The 18,443-nt window shown below is 59.3% G+C and overlaps 2 protein-coding genes across 2 annotated transcripts in view; both read right to left on the reverse strand.

Annotated features, from left to right (window-relative positions):
• GNG7 (G protein subunit gamma 7) overlaps window positions 1-9,958 on the reverse strand; it is a 49,451-nt gene extending 39,493 nt beyond the window's left edge. Inside the window, exon 1 of the mRNA XM_054650428.2 lies at window positions 9,836-9,958. The gene's annotated coding sequence lies outside the window, so the exon portion shown is untranslated. The remainder of the gene's footprint in view (window positions 1-9,835) is intronic.
• A 3,392-nt stretch (window positions 9,959-13,350) lies between these two features.
• Window positions 13,351-17,485, reverse strand: DIRAS1 (DIRAS family GTPase 1). Its single transcript, XM_054650424.2, has 2 exons — window positions 17,246-17,485; window positions 13,351-15,182 (listed from the first exon to the last, which is right to left on the reverse strand). Exon 2 carries the CDS (start codon window positions 15,164-15,166, stop codon window positions 14,570-14,572), a length of 597 nt encoding a protein of 198 aa, XP_054506399.1. The 5' UTR covers window positions 15,167-15,182; window positions 17,246-17,485; the 3' UTR covers window positions 13,351-14,569.
• Window positions 17,486-18,443: the final 958 nt, after the last annotated feature.

An 18,443-nucleotide genomic window follows, 5' to 3' on the forward strand; every position in this document is an offset into this window, starting at 1 on the left:
CACAACCAGGAGCTGCTCAATCCAGTGTGAGAGTCTGGAGCCTCTGGAAAGGCTCAGATTGTTGGGAAGAAAGGCTGAGGGTGGGATAATGAGGCAGGGAATGTTAATGAGCTAATTAGCAATCAGAGAGAGGGAAAGGGGGAGGAGAGCTGGGATCAGGGACTGACCCGCTCCAGGTGCCTCATCCCAGCCCATCCTGGCACTCCCAGGTGTGGGAATCGTGGCAGCTCCACTCCCCCCCCCTGCAATTCCCAAAAATCCATTCCCAGCTCAGCCACCAGGATAAATTCCCAAAAATCCATTCCCAGCTCAACTACCAGGATAAATTCCCAAAAATCCATTCCCAGCTCAGCCATTGCACCCAGCAACACCAGGAAAAATTCCTAAAAATCCATTCCCAGCTCAGCCACCAGGATAAATTCCCTGGAGCCAGCCCTTTTCCTCCATCCCTCTGCAATTCCCAAAAATCCATTCCCAGCTCAACCACCAGGAAAAATTCCCAAAAATCCATTCCCAGCTCAACCACCAGGATAAATTCCCAAAAATCCATTCCCAGCTCAACCACCAGGATAAATTCCCAAAAATCCATTCCCAGTTCAGCCATCGCACCCAACAATACCAGGAAAAATTCCCAAAAATCCATTCCCAGTTCAGCCATCGCACCCAACAATACCAGGATAAATTCCCAAAAATCCATTCCCAGCTCAGCCACCAGGATAAATTCCCTGGAGCCAGCCCTTGTCCTCTACCCCTCTGCAATTCCCAAAAATCCCTTCCCAGCTCAGCCATTGCACCCAGCAACACCAGGAAAAATTCCAAAAATCCATTCCCAGCTCAACCACCAGGATGAATTCCCAAAAATCCATTCTCAGCTCAACCACCAGGATAAATTCTCTGGAGCCAGCCCTTGTCCTCTACCCCTCTGCAATTCCCAAAAATCCCTTCCCAGCTCAGCCACCAGGGTGAATTCCCCGGGCCAGCCCTCCCTTGTCCTCCACCCTCCGTGCCCCAGGGCTGCAGGGACAGAATTGTTCCCCTGGAGCTGCTGGCCCAGAGTTGCTGGTGCTGCCCTGTGATTAATCCTGGCAGCCACCCAGAGCCATCCAGAGCCAACTCCATGCAGGTGGAATTCTGGATTTCAGCTCTGGCAGAAATGCTGTGGGCAATGCCAGCCCTAGCAAGGGCAGGTGCTGCTTGGGACGGGTCAGGATTAAAGCTCTGGGAGCACTGGGAAAGGAATTTGAGTTGCAAATCCCCCAAAATGCTGGGATTTTGCTGCCTTTCCCAGATCTGTGTTTGCAGCACTGACAGCATGGGATGGGCAGTGGAGTCCCCAAACTGGGATCCAAAGGGGGAATTTCACTGGGAAAAAGCTCTGGGATCATCACTGTACCCCATGCACACCTTGTCACCAGCCCAGAGCTCCGAGTGCCACCTCCAGGGACACCTGGGACACCTCCAGGGACTCCTGGGACACCTCCAGGGATTGGTGACCCCAAACCTCCCTGGGCAGTTCCAAGGCCTGGCCACCATTGCCATGAGGAAATTCCTGCTGCTGTCCCACCCTGGGGCTGCTCCCTCCTGTCCTGGTGTCCCCTGGGAGCACAGCCCCTCCTGTCCCCTCCTTTTGGGGACTTGTGGACATTGGGAATGTCCTGATCCTGCTTTGCTCCAGGCTGAGCCCCTTCCCATTTCCCTCAGGAATTCTCCAGCCCCTTCCCATTTCCCTCAGGGATTCTCCAGCCCTTCCCATCTCCCTCAGGAATTCTCCAGCCCTTTCCCATCTCCCTCAGGAATTCTCCAGCCCCTTCCCATTTCCCTCAGGGATTCTCCAGCCCCTTCCCATCTCCCTCAGGGATTTTCCAGCCCTTTCCCATCTCCCTCAGGAATTCTCCAGCCCTTTCCCATTTCCCTCAGGGATTCTCCAGCCCCTTCCAGGCTCCCTCAGGAATTCTCCAGCCCCTTCCCATTTCCCTCAGGGATTCTCCAGCCCCTTCCCATTTCCCTCAGGGATTTTCCAGCCCCTTCCCAGCTCCTTTTTTCCAGGAGAGAGGAATTCACTCAGAGGAGCAGGGAATGCTCAGCTGAGGGATGCTGGAGCACCAGGAGCCAGCTCAGCTCAGTGAAACAGGATAAACTTGGGAGAGATGAAGACATATCTGTGATCACACTGCTGCCTGTGCCAGAATGTCTGCTGGGAATGCCTGGATCGTGGATTTGTTTCCCAAAAAAAAAAAACCCCAGCGTGGCTGCACAGCTCCACACACAGCCCTGGTCTGGAAAATCATGGAATGGTTTGGGTTGGAGGTGCCAATAAATCCCAGTGCCACCATGGCAGGGACACCTGCTCCTGTTCCCAACCTGGCCTGGGACAACTCCAGGGAACACCTGGCATTTGGAGGGAAAGCAGAACTGGATTAAAATTGGAAGGAAAAGCACTGGAAGAAGCCAGATGATCCTAAAAAAGCCAAAGGATCAGGATTGCATACCCCAAACAATGGGAATGCCAAGGTTTAATTGGGATTAGTGCAATTAAATCTGCCTGACACTTGCAGAATTCCGTGGATTCTCCCACAGAACTCATGGAGTACAGGAAAAATTATTTCCAATCTTGACCCAGGAGTGAGGAGCTCCTTGGAAACGCTGCCAGATCCTGGAAATGCAGCACCTGGAGCTCCCTGCTCACCCACCTGGATCCTGAAGCACCCACAATGCTGAGACCCCAGCCAGGGACACAATTCCCAGGATGGAAACACAGCCAGCACCTCTCAGCCTCACCAAAAGGTCTTGATTTAATTAAAAAATAGGAAATAAAGAGCCCCTCAGGCCTTGCTCCTCTCCCTGATAGAAAAGTTTGATGAGATCCCCAATCTTTGGTTGGGAATTGCAGCACAAGCGCTCGGAGGAGCAGCCAGGCCACGTCAGGATTTATGGAGCATAAACACCCAGCCCTTGCCAGCAAGAAAAAAAAAAAGAGAAATAACTCAGAGTGGAGGAAATGAGCAAAAAAACCCACAAAAAACCTCCCAAAAGCAGCTCCTGCAGCACATCCAGAGAAATCCTCGTTCAGGGGGAGTTTTGGAGGGGTTAAACCACCCCAGAAATGTTTAAATCTTGGGTGTTTTTCTAACAGCAGATGAGGCAGAAAAGGACAAAATGCCTCCAGGGCTGAAAAACAAAAAAAAAAAAACAACTTTTCCAAACTATTCTATAGATTTAAAAATAAATTTCTTTTGTATTTCCAGAGGGGACAAGTTGGGAGTAAAACAAAGAAGCTTTTTTGGGGGGTGTTAGCAGAGTGTCCATCCCTGGTTGTCACCTCCCTGCTGGCACCTGAGAGGGAGCTGGAGGTGCCCAGAGGGGGAATTTCCTTCCCCCTCTGGAATCAGGGCCTGTTTTCCTGCTCCCCCATTCCCATTAGGAGCCAGATTATTTTTCCAAACAACTCTGTTTTCTCCAATATGAAAATAAAGCAGGAGCTGCTGAGGTTTCTTGGCTTTTGCAGCTTCTGAAAAGTCACCAAAAATCCGTTTTTAAGTGGAAATTGGGGAATGTTTTCAGCTGTACAGACCCAACCCAGGCTGAAGTACTTTAAAACTCCTTCTTGTCTGTCAGGAGGGGGAAAAACACAGGATAAATGATGAAAAAGCACAACCCTTAACTAAATTTCCTGTTTTGTGTCTCGGCGTTAACAGCGTGCCCGAATTTCCTCCTTTTTTTTTTTTTCTTTTAATTTCTTTTTTTTTTGTCCTTAACGTCACAGCCAATCCCTACCCACCCATTCCACAAAAACCTAACCCTGAACCCTGCTGCAATGGGAACCATCAGCTGAATCCAGAGCAAAATTTCCAGGAAAAATCCAGCTTAAAACAAAGATGAACCCTCCCTCTGAGCGAGAATTCACCAAATTAAACACATTTATTTATCCCCCTGACCTCTTTTGGTTGGGTTTTTTTTTTTAATTAATTAATTAGTGGCTGCTCAGGTATTTTGAAGGAGGAAAAAGATATTTTGCACCAGGATTGTGCAAGACACAACATTTCAGAAGCGATTTTTGGGGGGGAAGATTGAAACTCGAGCGAGTTTCACTTTCAGAAACTCCAAATGTCACCGAGGTTTGGGGCACAACGGCTCCTTTGTCCCCTGGCTTCTCATCCAGGCCTTTCTTGGCACCAGCAAACAGCAGCAGATGATAACAGGGGGGACCAAAGGCAAGGCCTGGGCTCTGCCAGTTCTCTGAATCCCAGCAATTAATTGTCAAGTACAAATTAAGTGGGTAAATCTCAGACTAATTAATATTTAAGACAAAGCTCTCTCTCTCTCCCAGCTTTGCTTTCTTTATTTTCTTCTTTTTTTTTTTTTTTCCTGAATGTGACAATGGGCAGGCAGGGAATTGGATTTATTGGTTTTAGTTCTGTTCCTTTCCCAGTTTGTGGAAAAATCAGAGGAGATGAAGCAAAAAAAAATCACCTGGCAACAGGTGAGGAGGACAGAGACAGGGATGGGAAATCCAAAATCCAGCTCTACACAGGGGCTGAACCACTGCAGCAATTCCAGGATTTTGGGATCAGAGTTTTCCACCACTGCAGGAATTCCAGGATTTTGGAATTCGAGGTTTTCACCACTTCAAGAATTCCAGGATTTTGGAATTCGAGGTTTTCACCACTGCAGCAATTCCAGGATTTTGGGATCAGAGTTTTCCACCACTGCAGCAATTCCAGGATTTTGGGATCAGAGTTTTCCACCACTACAGGAATTCCAGGATTTTGGAACAATCAGAGGTTTCCACCACCTCAGGAATTCCAGGATTTTGGAACAATCAGAGTTTTCCACCACTTCAGGAATTTGGAACAATCAGAGTTTTCCACTCAAAGCTCCACCATGAGGTCTTTACATCGAGGCCAGGTTGGAATTCTGGGGCTTGGAGCAGCCTGGGGCAGTGCAAGATGTCCCTGCCAAGGTCCCTCCAACCCAAACCATTCCAGGATTTCTGGTGACCTCAGCTCCTCTGATTTCTCACAAAAATGAGGAAAGCACCACTGGATCTCCAACCTCAAGCAGGCCCCTCACTTATCTCACACCAGCACAGACATCACACTCCATAAATCCCTTTTTTTCCCTTCTCATCCTCTTTTTCCAAGCACAAAAATCCCCAAACAGTCACGAAATTCCCTCCTGCTTTTCCAGGTTTTTGGGTCACCCCCTTTTTCCCAGCCCTCTGCCACCTCTGCTGCTCCCCACAGCCTCTGGAAACTCTTCCAGAGCTGCCCTGGGGGTTACAAATCCAACCAAACCCCTCTGTATGCCCACCCTGAGCTCAGGTTTGGGGCTGAAAAGGCAGAAAATGAATTTTTTAAAGTGGCAGCTCCTCCCCAGGGTGCCCAAACTGCTTCTCCCACCACGGGACAGGTGAGCACCTGGAGCCCTCCAGGAGGCAGAGAGGTCCCAGGGTGGTGAAGGCAGAGCTGAGCTCGTCCAGCCCTGGCTCGAACGGGGCAGGGACAGCCACGGTCCCCACCAGGGAGGAGAGTGCCACCAGATTGGGAAAGTGCCACCAGATTGGGAGAGTGCCACCAAATGGGGAAAGTGCCACCAGATTGGGAGAGTGCCACCAGATTGGGAGAGTGCCACCAAATTGGGAGAGTGCCACCAGATTGGGAGAGTGCCACCAAATGGGGAAAGTGCCACCAGATTGGGAAACTGCCACCAGATTGGGAAACTGCCACCAAATCACATCAGGAAAGTGCCACCAGATTGAGAGAGTGCCACCAGATTGGGAAAGTGCCACCAGATCGGGAAAGTGGCACCAGATCGGGAAAGTGCCACCAGATTGGGAAACTGCCACCAAATCACATCAGGAAAGTGCCACCAAATCAGACAAGTGTCACCAAATTGGGAAAGTGCCACCAAATCACATCAGGAAAGTGCCACCAAATCGGGAGAGTGCCACCAAATCACATCAGGAAAGTGCCACCAAATTGGGAAAGTGCCACCAAATCGGGAAAGTGCCACCAAATCGGGAAAGTGCCACGAAAATCAGGAAAGTGCCACAAAAATCACATCAGGAAAGTGCCACCGAATCAGGAAAGTGCCACCAAATCACATCAGGAAAGTGCCACCAAATCAAATCAGGAAACTGCCACAAAAATCAGGAAACTGCCACCAAAATCAGCTTTTTCCAAGGGACAGAATGTCCAGCTCTAATGGGACAGGGACAGTCATGATTCCCAGTGAGGAAACTGCCATAAAAATCAGGAAACTGCCACAAAAATCAGCTTTTTGTAAGGGACAGAGTGTCCAGCTCTAATGGGGCAGGGACAGTCACGATCCCCTACCAGCCATCAAATCAGGAAACTGCCACCAAATCGTGAAACTGCCACCAAATCAAATCAGGAAAGTGCCACCAAAATCAGCTTTTTCCAAGGGGCAGTGTCCAGCTCTAATGGGACAGGGACAGTCACGATTCCCAGTGAGGAAACTGCCACCAAATTCAGGAAACTGCCACCAAAATCAGCTTTTTCCAAGGGACAGAGTCCAGCTCCAATGGGGCAGGGACAGCCACGATCCCCTACCAACCATCAAATCAGGAAACTGCCACCAAATCAAATCAGGAAAGTGCCACCAAAATCAGCTTTTTCCAAGGGACAGAATGTCCAGCTCTAATGGGACAGGGACAGTCAACAATTCCCAGTGAGGAAACTGCCAGCAAATTCAGGAAACTGCCACCAAATCAAATCAGGAAACTGCCACCAAATCAGCTTTTTCCAAGGGGCAGAGTGTCCAGCTCTAATGGGACAGGGACAGCCACAATCCCCTGCCAGTGAGGAAACTGCCACCAAATTCAGGAAACTGCCACCAAAATCAGCTTTTTCCAAGGGGCAGTGTCCAGCTCTAATGGGACAGGGACAGCCATGATTCCCAGTGAGGAAACTGCCACCAAATCAGGAAACTGCCACCAAATTCAGGAAAGTGCCACCAAAATCAGCTTTTTCCAAGGAGCAGACTGTCCAGCTCTAATGGGACAGGGACAGTCACAATTCCCAGTGAGGAAACTGCCACCAAATTCAGGAAAGTGCCACCAAAATCAGCTTTTTCCAAGGAGCAGAGTGTCCAGTTCCTCTGGAGCCAGGGGCAGGATGAGAACCGGGGTTCCTCGTTAGGCTAACGAGCTCCAGGGGCTGATGAGGGCAGGGGCAGGGGATGAGCGGGGACAGAGCTCCGTGTCCCTTGTCACACACTCCCTGCTCTGCTGCCACTCCACCCCCAGCTCCGGGTGCATCCATTCCCTCCGGGGCTTTTCAAACACAGCCAGGGATGAGATGGGAGCAGCAGGAAAACGGGGATGGGCACCAAAGCCGTGTCAGGCATGGCAGCGCCCCCAGCAGCCACACAAAGGAGCCATTTCCATTTTTCCATTCGTGTCACAGCCACAGATGGCAGGAGGGAACCTCCGGGACAATCGGCTCCCTTTAACCCTATTGATCCAGCTTTTTTGGGGTTTTTTCCCATTTTTCCCTCCCCCCCAAAAGAACGGGATAAACGGTGGCTACAGAATCATAAATTTCAATAAATTTGTTTTATGGGGGGTTTCTCAGGGTGTTTTTTCCCCATTTCCCCCCCTAGAAGAACAGGATAAATGGTGGCTACAGAATCATAAATTCCCATGAATTTGTTTTCTGGGGTGGTTTTGGGGGTATTTTTCCCATTTTTCCCCCTCAAAAGAACAGGATACATGGTGGCTACAGAGTCACAAATCGCCATGAATTTGTTTTTTGGGGAGTTTTGGGTTTTTGGGGGTATTTTTCCCGCTTTTCCCCCTCAAAAGAACGGGATAAATGGTGGCTACAGAGTCACAAATTCACATGAATTTGTTATATGGGAGGTTTTTGGGGGTGTTTTTCCCCCTGAAAAAAGGGGATAAATGGTGGCTACAGAGTCACAAAATGACATGAATTTGTTTTATGGGGAGTTTTTGGCCCGCTTTTCCCCCTCAAAAGAAGGGGATAAATGGTGGCTACAGAGTCACAAATTCCCATGAATTTGTTTTATGGGCTGTTTTTGGGGGTGTTTTTCCCCCTGAAAGAAGGGGATAAATGGTGGCTACAGAGTCACAAATTCCCATGAATTTGTTTTCTGGGGTGTTTTTGGGTTTTGGGGGTGTTTTTGGGTTTTGGGGGTATTTTTCCCCCTGAAAGAAGGGGATAAATGGTGGCTACAGAGTCACAAATCGCCATGAATTTGTTTTATGGTCATGGAGCTGAGCTGGGAGCTGAAGCCCCGAGGATCTGCTCAGCTGCCTGTGGATATCCCACATGGCAGGGAGACCAAGACCTGTGGAACCTCCCAGGGATGGAGGCCTGAGCCCAGCCCTGAGAAGCTGAAGAAAACCCAGCAATCACCTAAAAGGCCTCGAGTTTGGCAGGATTTTAACACTGAGCTGCTGACTCCTGGGGTCTGTCACACACCAGATTTCCCCACTGGACACATCCAGGGCAGCGCCACAAGAAGCTCACAGAGCTGGAGGGTGCCAATTTTCCCCCTTCCCCAAAAAAAAAAACCCTATTTAGCCACAAAAACTTCCTCCAAGCAGCAGCAGAGGTGTCTCAGAGCAGACACAGCTCCAGCCCAGCCCGTTTGGCGTTGGTTTAAGGCCACACCTGATGGCCACAGGACGGAGGCAAAGCTCAGATTTGGAGCCACAGCTCCAATCGCTGCTTCCCTGCACTTCCCCAACTCCTAAAGGACGCCCGGCTTCCCATTCCACACCTCCAACTGGAAGTGAGGAGCAGGAGACAGATTTCTCTCTCTCTCTCTCTCTCTCTCTCTCTCCCTTTGTCTGCGGCACCCACTTACCTCCTCTACACCTCAATAACACAAAACCCAGATCCTGCAGCCACCCCTCCTTTATGTAACCCACACAATTCCCAAATCCTGCCCGGATCAGGCGGGATGCCACCGCTGTCCTGCGCTCCTCGCCACTCCAACCCACCCTCAACTCGCCGGCGGGAAACAAACAAGTAAATGATGCGATGTTGGATATTTCTGCCGAGCTCCCCAGCCTCCTTTTTCACCCCAAAACCTGCGGCCGGTTCACCATGAAGTCACCCAACTTCCCAAGCAGCTGGCACTGAGCCATGTCCCTCATCGATTCCCACTGTCCCTTGGCACCTCACCCACCCAAAGATGCCCCTCACCATCCCCACAATTCCTTCATCCAAAACCCTGGAGATCTCCCAAAAATCCACCACGGCCCGTCTGGGCGCCCCCCAAACACCCCCACGTCATCTCCTCGCCCTGAGCCTGGTGCCAAAATCCCACCCAGTGCTGTGACCCCCATGGGAACCCTCTGGGGGTCCCTCCGAGCCTCTCATGCCAACCCCCCCCGCCCTGTGCCAGGCTCCAGGACCCCCAAACCCCCCCAGCACCCCCAAATTCCCCCCCAGCCTCCCCCCGGCCTTGCCCCGGGGGCTCTCTCGTCCCACCCCGCTCCCCCCGAGCCCCCCGGTACCCGGAGCCCCCTCCCCATCCCCAGGGCCCCTCCACCTCCCCAGGGTCCCCCACACCACCAGCCCAGCCCTGCCCGGGCCCCCCACACCCCACAGCCTGCCCAGAGCCTCCCCCGCCCTCCCCGGGCCCGCCGCCCGCCTTTCCCCGCCCAGACCCCCGGAGCCCCCCGGAGCCTCCCCGGCCCAGCCCCGCCGCCCCCCCCGGGCGGAGAGGGGCCCCGGGCAGGGCCGCGCCGAGGCGGGAGCTCCGCCAAGCCGCGGCCTGGGGCAGCCGGGCGTTCCCCCCCGCTGTCCCCGGCCGTCCCGCCCCGTTCCCGGCGGTTCCTCACCGGTACCGGCGGGAGCGGGCGCGGCGGGCGCGGAGCGGAGCCGCCGCCTCAGACACCGCGCGGCGCAACGCACCCTGCTGGCCCGCGGGCGGCGCCGGCCCCGCCCCGCGCGCCTGACGGACAGCGCCGCCAGCCAATGGGAGTCCGCGGAGCCCGGCGCGCGGGGGGAGGGCCGGCCGGGAGGCGGGGCTTGGAGCGGCCGCCAAGTTCGGTTGCGGCGGCGGCGGCGCGGAGGGAGGCCGGGGAGGGGGCGGGGCCGGCGGAGGAGCGGCGGGAGGAGCGGCCAATCAGCACGCGGAGCTGGAAATGGGGCGTGGTTATATAAGTATCTCATTAATATTAATAAGGTGGGAGGGGGCACGTGGCGGCCGGGGCGCGAAGCACCGGGAGGGGACACCCCGGGACCCCCGGGCATCCCCCGGTGCTTGGCGCCCCCGGTGCCCCCAAGGTCTCCCCGGGATCCCCCGGTCTGTGCTCCTCCGCAGCCCTCGGTGCAGCCGGACCGGACCCGTCTGTGATCCCGCTGCGGGGCTTGGGGTCCCCAAATCCCCCAGACCATCCCCGGGCACTGCCGCGCTCTGCCCAGCCCTGCGTACCGGGGGTCGCGGCCTCGCTCTGCCCCCACCTCGGGGAGCTGCTGCCCCCGGGGACGGAGGGGAAAATCCGTGGGGATGAATCAGCGGCGGGCGGGAGTCACGGTGGTGGCGCGGGGGGAGCAGAAATCACGCCCTGAATCGAGGCTTTGATTCCCCCCGGGCTGCCACAGGCACCGGGCGAGCGCGGCCGGCGGGTCCCGGTGGTGCCTGGTCCCGGAGTTCCCTCGGGAGTCACCGTGGGGGGACACAGCCACGTCCCCAGCGCTTCCCAGCGCATCCCAGTCTGCGCTGGCCCGCGGCACGGCCGCACCAGTACGCACCAGTTGCAGCTGCGATCCCAGCAGGAATTGAGGTGGGGAAATGCCGAGCCCGGGCTGTCCCCACATCGGCGGCTGCGCTGGAATCGGGCTGAAAACTCCATAATCCTGTTAGTGGGAAGAAGGCTGATTTTCCCCCTAATCCAGTTTGCTCCCGTATGTCCCGGCCCGCCGAGCCCTAATCAGCTTTCCCTGCAGATGAGCACTCCCGAGTGCCGGGGCCGCGGTGTCCCCCCGGTGGGGGACACGAGGGACAATATTCCAGTGCGAGACACGATGCCAGGAGCTGGTTTGGGTCCCAAAATCTGCATTTGTGAAATTGATGGCCGCGGGCGGGAACCGGCTGCACCGCGGCTCATCCCGGGGCTCATCCCGTTAATTAACGCTCGGGAGCTGCTTTGTTTAACGCCTGGACTCGGGGGAGGCTCCGGGCGCCCGGCGAGGATCCTCCCTCCCGGTGCTGCGCTGATTTTTGGGGGATCAGGATGGGGTTTGGGGGGGCTGCAGGGACCCAGCGCTTCCCTGGCAGCATCCCGAGGGACACCCGAGGCTGCAGCAGGACCGGGACCGGAGCGTCCCCTGCCACGGCGGGCACAGGTCCCCATTAGGTGGGGGGAAGTGGGAGGGGACAGAGAGGGCAGAGGGGGCAGAGGTGGAGAGCCGGGAAAGGGGGGAAGAGGAAATTTTCTGCCCCCAAGGCGTTGTGGAGCCTCTGGAAGTGCTCTGAGTTTCGGTGTGATGGTGCCACCCCAAATACCTGAGGGTCCTGAGGGATCCCAGCAGGTGGGGACTGGCACCAAGTGTCCCCATGCCCACGTGTGCCTGTCCCACTGTCCTGTCCTGGCACCCACAGAGAGCCCTGGATCCCCCCAGGCCACAGAAGGGACACGGGGACAGGAGCAGGGGCCATGGGCAATGGCAGGGAGCTGTGACATCCCTGAGGAGCTGGCACTGTCCCCATGGAGCCCAGAGCAACCCAAGGATCTGTGACCATCCCACAGAGCTGTGGCTATTCCCACAAATCCACAACCTTCCACATGGATCCACGACCATCCCTACTGATCCACAGCCATCCCTATGGATCCATCACCATCCCTACTGATCCACAGCCATCCGTATGGATCCATCACCATCCATCCCTATGGATCCATCACCATCTGCATGGATCCATCACCATCCACATAGATCCACAACAATCCCTATGGATCCATAACCACCTGCATGGATCCACAACGATCCCTATGGATCCATCACAATCCCTATGGATCCATCATCATCCCTACTGATCCACGACCATCCCTATGGATCCATCACCATCCACATGGATCCATAACCATCCACATGGATCTACAACCATCCCTATGGATCCATCACTATCCATCCCTATGGATACATGATCATCCATCTCTATGGGTCCATGACCATCCCTATGGATGCACCACCATCCCCACAGGTCCATGCCCATCCCCATGGATCAGTGCCATCCCCACAGATCCATGCCCATCCCCATGGATCCGTGCCCATCCCCAGGTATCTGTGCCCATCCCCACAGATCCATGCTATCCCCACAGATCCATGCTATCCCCACGGATCCGTGCCCTTGCCCAGTGCCCCGGTGCCCGCAGCAGCCCCGTTCCCCTCCGTTCCCCCCCGTTCCCCCCCGTTCCCCCCTCCCCGTTCCCGCTCCCGGAGCCCACGCGGCTCCCGCGCCCGGGGAGCAGCGCTGGTTTCCATGGCAACGGGCGTGATGACGCACGCGCCGCGCTCCCGCCCCCCCCCCCCCGCCCCCCCCCCGCGGGCACGGGCGGGGACAGCGACACGCGGGCACGCGCGCGCGTCACACGTGTCACACGCGTGTCGCACTCACGTCACAGGCGGGCACGCGCGGCACGAGCAAGGCACAGGGCACGCGCGTGTCACACGCACGGAACACGTGTCACATTCGTGTCACACACACAGAGGTGTGCCACTGTCACATTTGTGCCACAAACACAGAGGTGTGCCACTGTCACATTTGTGCCACAAACACACCTGTGCCCTCCGTCACATTCGTGTCATACACACACCCGTGCATACATCACATTTGTGTCACACACAGAGGTACAGAGGTGTGCCACATGTCACATTTGTGTCACACACACAGGTGTGCCCACTGTCACATTTGTGTCACACACACACACCTGTGCCCACTATCACATTTGTGTCACACACAGAGGTGTGCCCACTATCATATTTGTGTCACATGCACACACACACCTGTGTACATGTCACAGTTGTGTCACACACACACACCTGTGCTGACTGTCCCATTTGTGTCACACACATCACATTCGTGTCACACACACACAGCTGTGCACACACGTCACATTTGTGCCCCACACACACACAAATGTCACATATGTCACACACGCCCACGGCCCTACACACACACCACACGCGCCTCACACCTGCACACGCGTGTCTGTGGCCGTCCCACGGAGCCGTGGCTGTCCCCAAGGTGTGCACACACATCACACTCACCGTCACACCAACCTTGCCCCCCTTCCCGTGACCCCCCCGTGTCCTCCCGCCCCGGCCGGGGGCGGCTCCGGGGGACGCGGGAGCGTTTCTCGTCTCTTTATTGAAGGAAGACTATTTCTAGAATAAAGGCTACATCGTCACCTTGTCCCCTGGGCGCTCGGATCCTCGTGTAAAAAGCCGGGGGGGTGCGGGGAGCTGGGGGGGGCTCGGCCTGCCCGGGAACACCCCCTCGGGGACACCCCCTCGGGGACACCCCGGTGGTGGCGGCGGGGGAAGGAGCGGGGCCGGAGCGAGGGGACAAACCTCGAGGGGACGAGGGGCTGGTGACAGCGCGGGGACCCCGCTCCGGCCAGGGGGGAACAAGCAGGGCTGCGCCAGAGCTGGAGGGTGCCGGGGGTCCCGGGGGTGCGGGGCCGGGCCACCCGCGGGGGGACTCTGAGGACGGGGGGGCACCGATCCTTGCGGCATCGGTGGGGAGGGGGCAGCGGGGGGCGCGGGGGGCCCGGCCGGCTGTGGGGCCGGGGCTCTCCCGCCGGAGCTCACCAGGATTGTGCTGGGTCAGGACCTCCCGCGGACCCGATGCTTTGTGCTTGGGCTGGCGGCTCCGGCTGCGGCACCGGCTCGGGGCTGGGGGGGAGCACGGGGGGCCCGCGGCGCCGGGGTGGGGCTGGGGGGCGGGCATGGGGCACCACGATGGGCCTGGGGGGCAAGGGGACCACGGTGCCGGGCTGGGGGCTCGGGGGGCTGCGGTGGCAGACGGGGCTGGGGGGGCCGTGGCACCTGGACAGGGCTGGGGGTTTGGGGAGGGGGTCATGGCACCAGGATGGGGCAGGGGGGCCGGGGGACACCGGTCAGGGGGACACCGGAACCGCGCAGGGGCTGCCCCCGCCCCGGGTCTCTGCCCGCAGGAGCAGAGCACTATGGCGTGGGGACGGGGGCCCGGGACGCGCGGGACTGTCCCCAAAGGGTGACACCGCCATCCCCACGTGGCACCGTCCTTCCCTCCCGCGAGGACCGACGGGGGCCGGGCCCGGTGGCACCGGTTGTGCTGAGGGCGGGGGGTGTGGCCCGGGTGTCCCGGCGGCGAGTCCCCGCTCCTGCCGTGCCCGCGGGTGGCCGCGTGTCCCTCACCTCGGCCCCGTCTTCACCCCCGGCCCCGGCGGCCCCGCACAGTCACAGTGATGGCACACGGAGGACGAGGGGACGGTCCCGCTGCGATGCCACTGCCACGTCCAGCCGTGGGGGGGAGGAGGGAGGGGGGGTATCCGGAGTGGGGAGGGGGCGCGGGCCAGTCCGGGGCTCTACATGATGCTGCACTTCCCCTTGATTTTGTCTGTCCTCTTCTGCTTGCTGGAGCGCTTCCCGTCGATGGTGAGGCTGACGTTCCTCCTCTTCTCCAGGTTCAGCAGCTCCTGGAAGAGCTCCTTGACGTTGTAGTTCATCTTGGCCGAGGTCTCCATGAAGGCGCATTTCCACTCCTTGGCCATGGCCTCCCCCTCCCTGCTCTCCACCTCGCGCTGTGTCTCGTCGCACTTGTTGCCCACCAGCATGATGGGGATGCTCTCCACGCTGCCCTTGATCTGCACGATCTGCTGGTAGATGGGCTTCAGCTCCTCCAGCGACTGCTTGCTGGTGACCGAGAAGACCAGGATGAAGGCATGGCCCTTGGAGATGGACAGGCGCTGCATGGCCGGGAACTGGTGGCTGCCGGTGGTGTCGGTGATCTGCAGCGTGCACACGCTCTTGTCGCAGCTGATCACCTGCCGGTAGGTGTCCTCGATGGTGGGGATGTAGGTGTCGCGGAAGGTCCCCTTGACGAAGCGCAGCACCAGCGAGCTCTTGCCCACGCCGCCGGCTCCGAACACCACCACGCGGTAATCGTTGCTCTGCTCCGGCATTTTGGCCCCGCGGTCGCTGCGGGGGCACAGGGAGGCGTCACCCCCCGTTCCAGGTGCGGCCCCCCTGAGATGCAGCCCCGGTTGGGAGCTGGGCTCGCTGCCCTTGGGTCGCCCTTGCCGGCCGGCGCGGGGTGAGGCTGCCTTGGCTATTTTTACCGGCCGCCCGCCGTGGCCATATGGCCGAGCGCGGCCACCGGCACCGCAGCTGCTGCCGAGGCTGCTGGGGGGGCTCGCTGGGCAGGGACCCCCCCGCCAGCTCTGCAGGGGTCATGGTGGCACCTGGAGCGCCCAGCTGGGCTCTCTGGCCAGGTACAGAGGTGCCCTTTCACACACACAGGTTGTGCTGCTGGTGTCCTGTCACCCTGTCACTCCCTGCCACCCTGTCCCACGCCGTGCCATCCCTCTGCTCTGCTCCCACCCCAGGGATGCATTGGGGAGTGCAGGAAAGGAGCGTGGCACAGCCGTGGGCTGCAGGTGGTGGGCAGTGGGTCAGAGCTCCCCTCATGCTGCCAAACCTCAGTGCCCACCCACAGGGGACACCTGGAACTGGGCAAGGTCCCCAGTGCCCCCCAGTGAGGCAGTGCTGGGGTGTGAAACGAAGTGGCACAAAGGGTCGTGTGTGCAGGGCCCTGCTCTGGTTCCCCCAGTGCAGCACAGGGGTGGCAGCACCAGCTCTGTCCCACGAGGGTCCCCAGGGTGCGTGGGACCCTCACAGAGCCTTGGGGACATTAAACCCACCACGGGACAGGGTTTCCAAAGGTGCCCAGCCACAGGATGAGTGGGAAGGAGGGGAGGGAAGGGGGCTGAGCCTTGCTTAAGGACTGTGCCCAGTCAGCTCCACTCCTGCCACCCCAGTTCAGGGAAGGGGGACAGCAAAGTGCCCCAGACAGCCCCGTACTGGTGTCTGCCCTGGGCACGGCAGCTCCTGCATCCCTGAGCATCTCTGGGGGAAGCAGCCCCTTCCCACAGCCACCCCATCCCCGTCCCAGGGCACCAGGGGGTCTGGACCCCACAAAGCAGCCCCAAACCCCCGGCATGTCCCCAGACACCAGAGCCAGGCGAGGCTGGGAGCTGGAGGAGCCAAGGAGCTCATCCCACCGTGGGCTCCTTGGATCCCAGCACACTGGGAGCGTCACCATCACCCGGGGGCTGGGGCTGCAGCGGGGGCCGGGGCTGAGCTGGCGCGTGGGAACGTCCAACCTCGGCCAGGGCTGGCAGTGCTCCCACCCTGTCCCACCGGTCCCATCCCACCTGTCTCACCTGCCTGTCCCACCTGTCCCATCCCACTTGTTCCACCTGTCCATCCCACCTGTCCACGGCACAGCCGAAAGTGCCCCTGAACTCCCAGCCCTGCCACGGGGCGCTGGGCTGGACAGACCCTCACGGAACAGGGGGGGCTCTTTGGGGTGACCCCACGGCCTGTGCCCAGCAGCACCCCGATCCCAACAGTCCCTGGTGCCCGAGGGTCCGGAGCACGGCCCCCCCTCTGCTCGTGGGCAGGGACCACCCGGGGCTGATCCTGCCGGGGGGCTCTGCACCCCCCAGAGCCCCCCAGCACCCTCCCATCGGGGCCCCCAGCACTGGAGGTGACACTGGTGGGGACCTGGGGGTCAGGATGGAGGGCAGGGCAGGGGTGAGGGAGCAAGGGAGGGATGGGGAGCAGGGCAAGGGCAGGGTGGAGATGGAGAGGCAGGGAAGGGCAGGATGGAGGGATGAAGGGGCAGGAGAAGGGGCTGGATGGAGGTCGGAGGAGCAGAGGAAGAGCGGGGGGGACGAGCATCCCGCTCAGGATGGAGATGGAGAGGCAGGGGAAGAGCAGGACACAGACGGAGAGGCAGAAGGGGCTGCATGGAGGGGCAGGATGGAGATGGAGGAGCGGGAGAAGGGGCGGGAGGGACGAGCATCCCGCTCAGGATGGAGATGGAGCGGCAGCAGGAGGGCACGGACAGATGGCGGGGCAGGGTCGCGGGTCCCCCCGCGCCGCTCCCCGCCCTCGCCGGCAGCACCCCCGGTCCCCGCGCCGGCCGCGCTCCCCCGGCCCCCGCCGCGCCGGTCGCATTGCAGTGCCCGCCGCCTCACCGTGTCCTGCCCGGGATCCGCCCTTGGCTGCGGGCGGCGCGGCGGCCTCAGCGCATGGCCCGGCCCGGGGCGGCCCCGGCGCGGCGGCTCCGCTCCGCCCGGCGCGGCTCGGTGCGGCGGGGCTCGGCGGGGCTCGGCGGGGCTGCGGCCGGTGCGGCGGGGCCGGCTCGGCTGGGCGGGCTCGGCTCGCCTCGGCTCGGCTCGGTGCGGTGCGGCCGCCGCAGAGCCGATCCCGCCCCGCCGCCGGCCCCGCCCGCCGCGCCCGCCCCGCCCGGGGCCCCGGACCCCCGGGCCCGGCCCCGAGCGGCTCCGGGACCCGGCAGCGGCGGGACGGGGACACACAGACAGGGATGGGGACAGACGGACAGGGATGCACGAGAATGGGGGCACGCGGGCAGCGATGGAGATGCACGGGATGGAAACACAGGGACAGGGACAGACAGGAACAGGATGGGGACACACGGAGAAGAGACTCAAACAGGGATGGGGACAGGGACACATGGATGGGAACACATGGAGAGAGAGATGGGGACTCATGGGGGTGAGAGGGGACAGCCAGGCAAGAAGACACAGGATGGGGACACATGGACAGGGACACACGGCCAGGGACACTTGGGGATGAGGACACAGGGACCCCACATGGACACCTGCACAGGTGGGGACATGAATCCACATGAGGAGGGACAGTCAAGGGACTCATGGATGGGGACGGAGCCTCGCAGGTGGTGACAGGGGACACAGGGACAGGACAGATGGACACCAACATCCCAGCCAGGCAGGGCACAGGTGGCACAGGGTGCTGTCAGCCCCTGTGGCAGTTGGGGGTGGCCTGGGCAGCCATGCTGGGCTCTGGGGACACAGAGGTCATGGTGCCACCCCAGCACAGGACCGGGAGCTTGTGCACACACCGCAGGGCCTTTGTCACCAACTGGTGTCACCTGCTCACGGCAGAGCCCCAGAACCCCAGAGGGGCCCTTGAGGGGACACACTGGGGACCCTGGTGGGGCTGTGGGACACTCAAGCGCTGGCTGAGCCCCCCCAGTGCCTGAGTGGGACCAGAAGAGCCCCAGGGTGACCATCCCCAGCTCTGTGTCCCACCACTGGCACTGGGCACTGGAGGTGACTGGTGACTCCAGGGGTCTGATGGTCCCTGTCACAGCCGGGGTCTGCTCCTGCCTCCCCCCCCCGCCCCACTCCT

The sequence above is a fragment of the Agelaius phoeniceus genome, chromosome 29, assembly GCF_051311805.1.
Source record: "Agelaius phoeniceus isolate bAgePho1 chromosome 29, bAgePho1.hap1, whole genome shotgun sequence".
NCBI lineage: Eukaryota > Metazoa > Chordata > Aves > Passeriformes > Icteridae > Agelaius > Agelaius phoeniceus.

What these genes read in the sequence shown, in the direction of transcription:
- DIRAS1 (XM_054650424.2), bottom strand. Translation starts at nt 15,166, where the DNA reads ATGCCGGAGCAGAGCAACGATTACCGCGTGGTGGTGTTCGGAGCCGGC.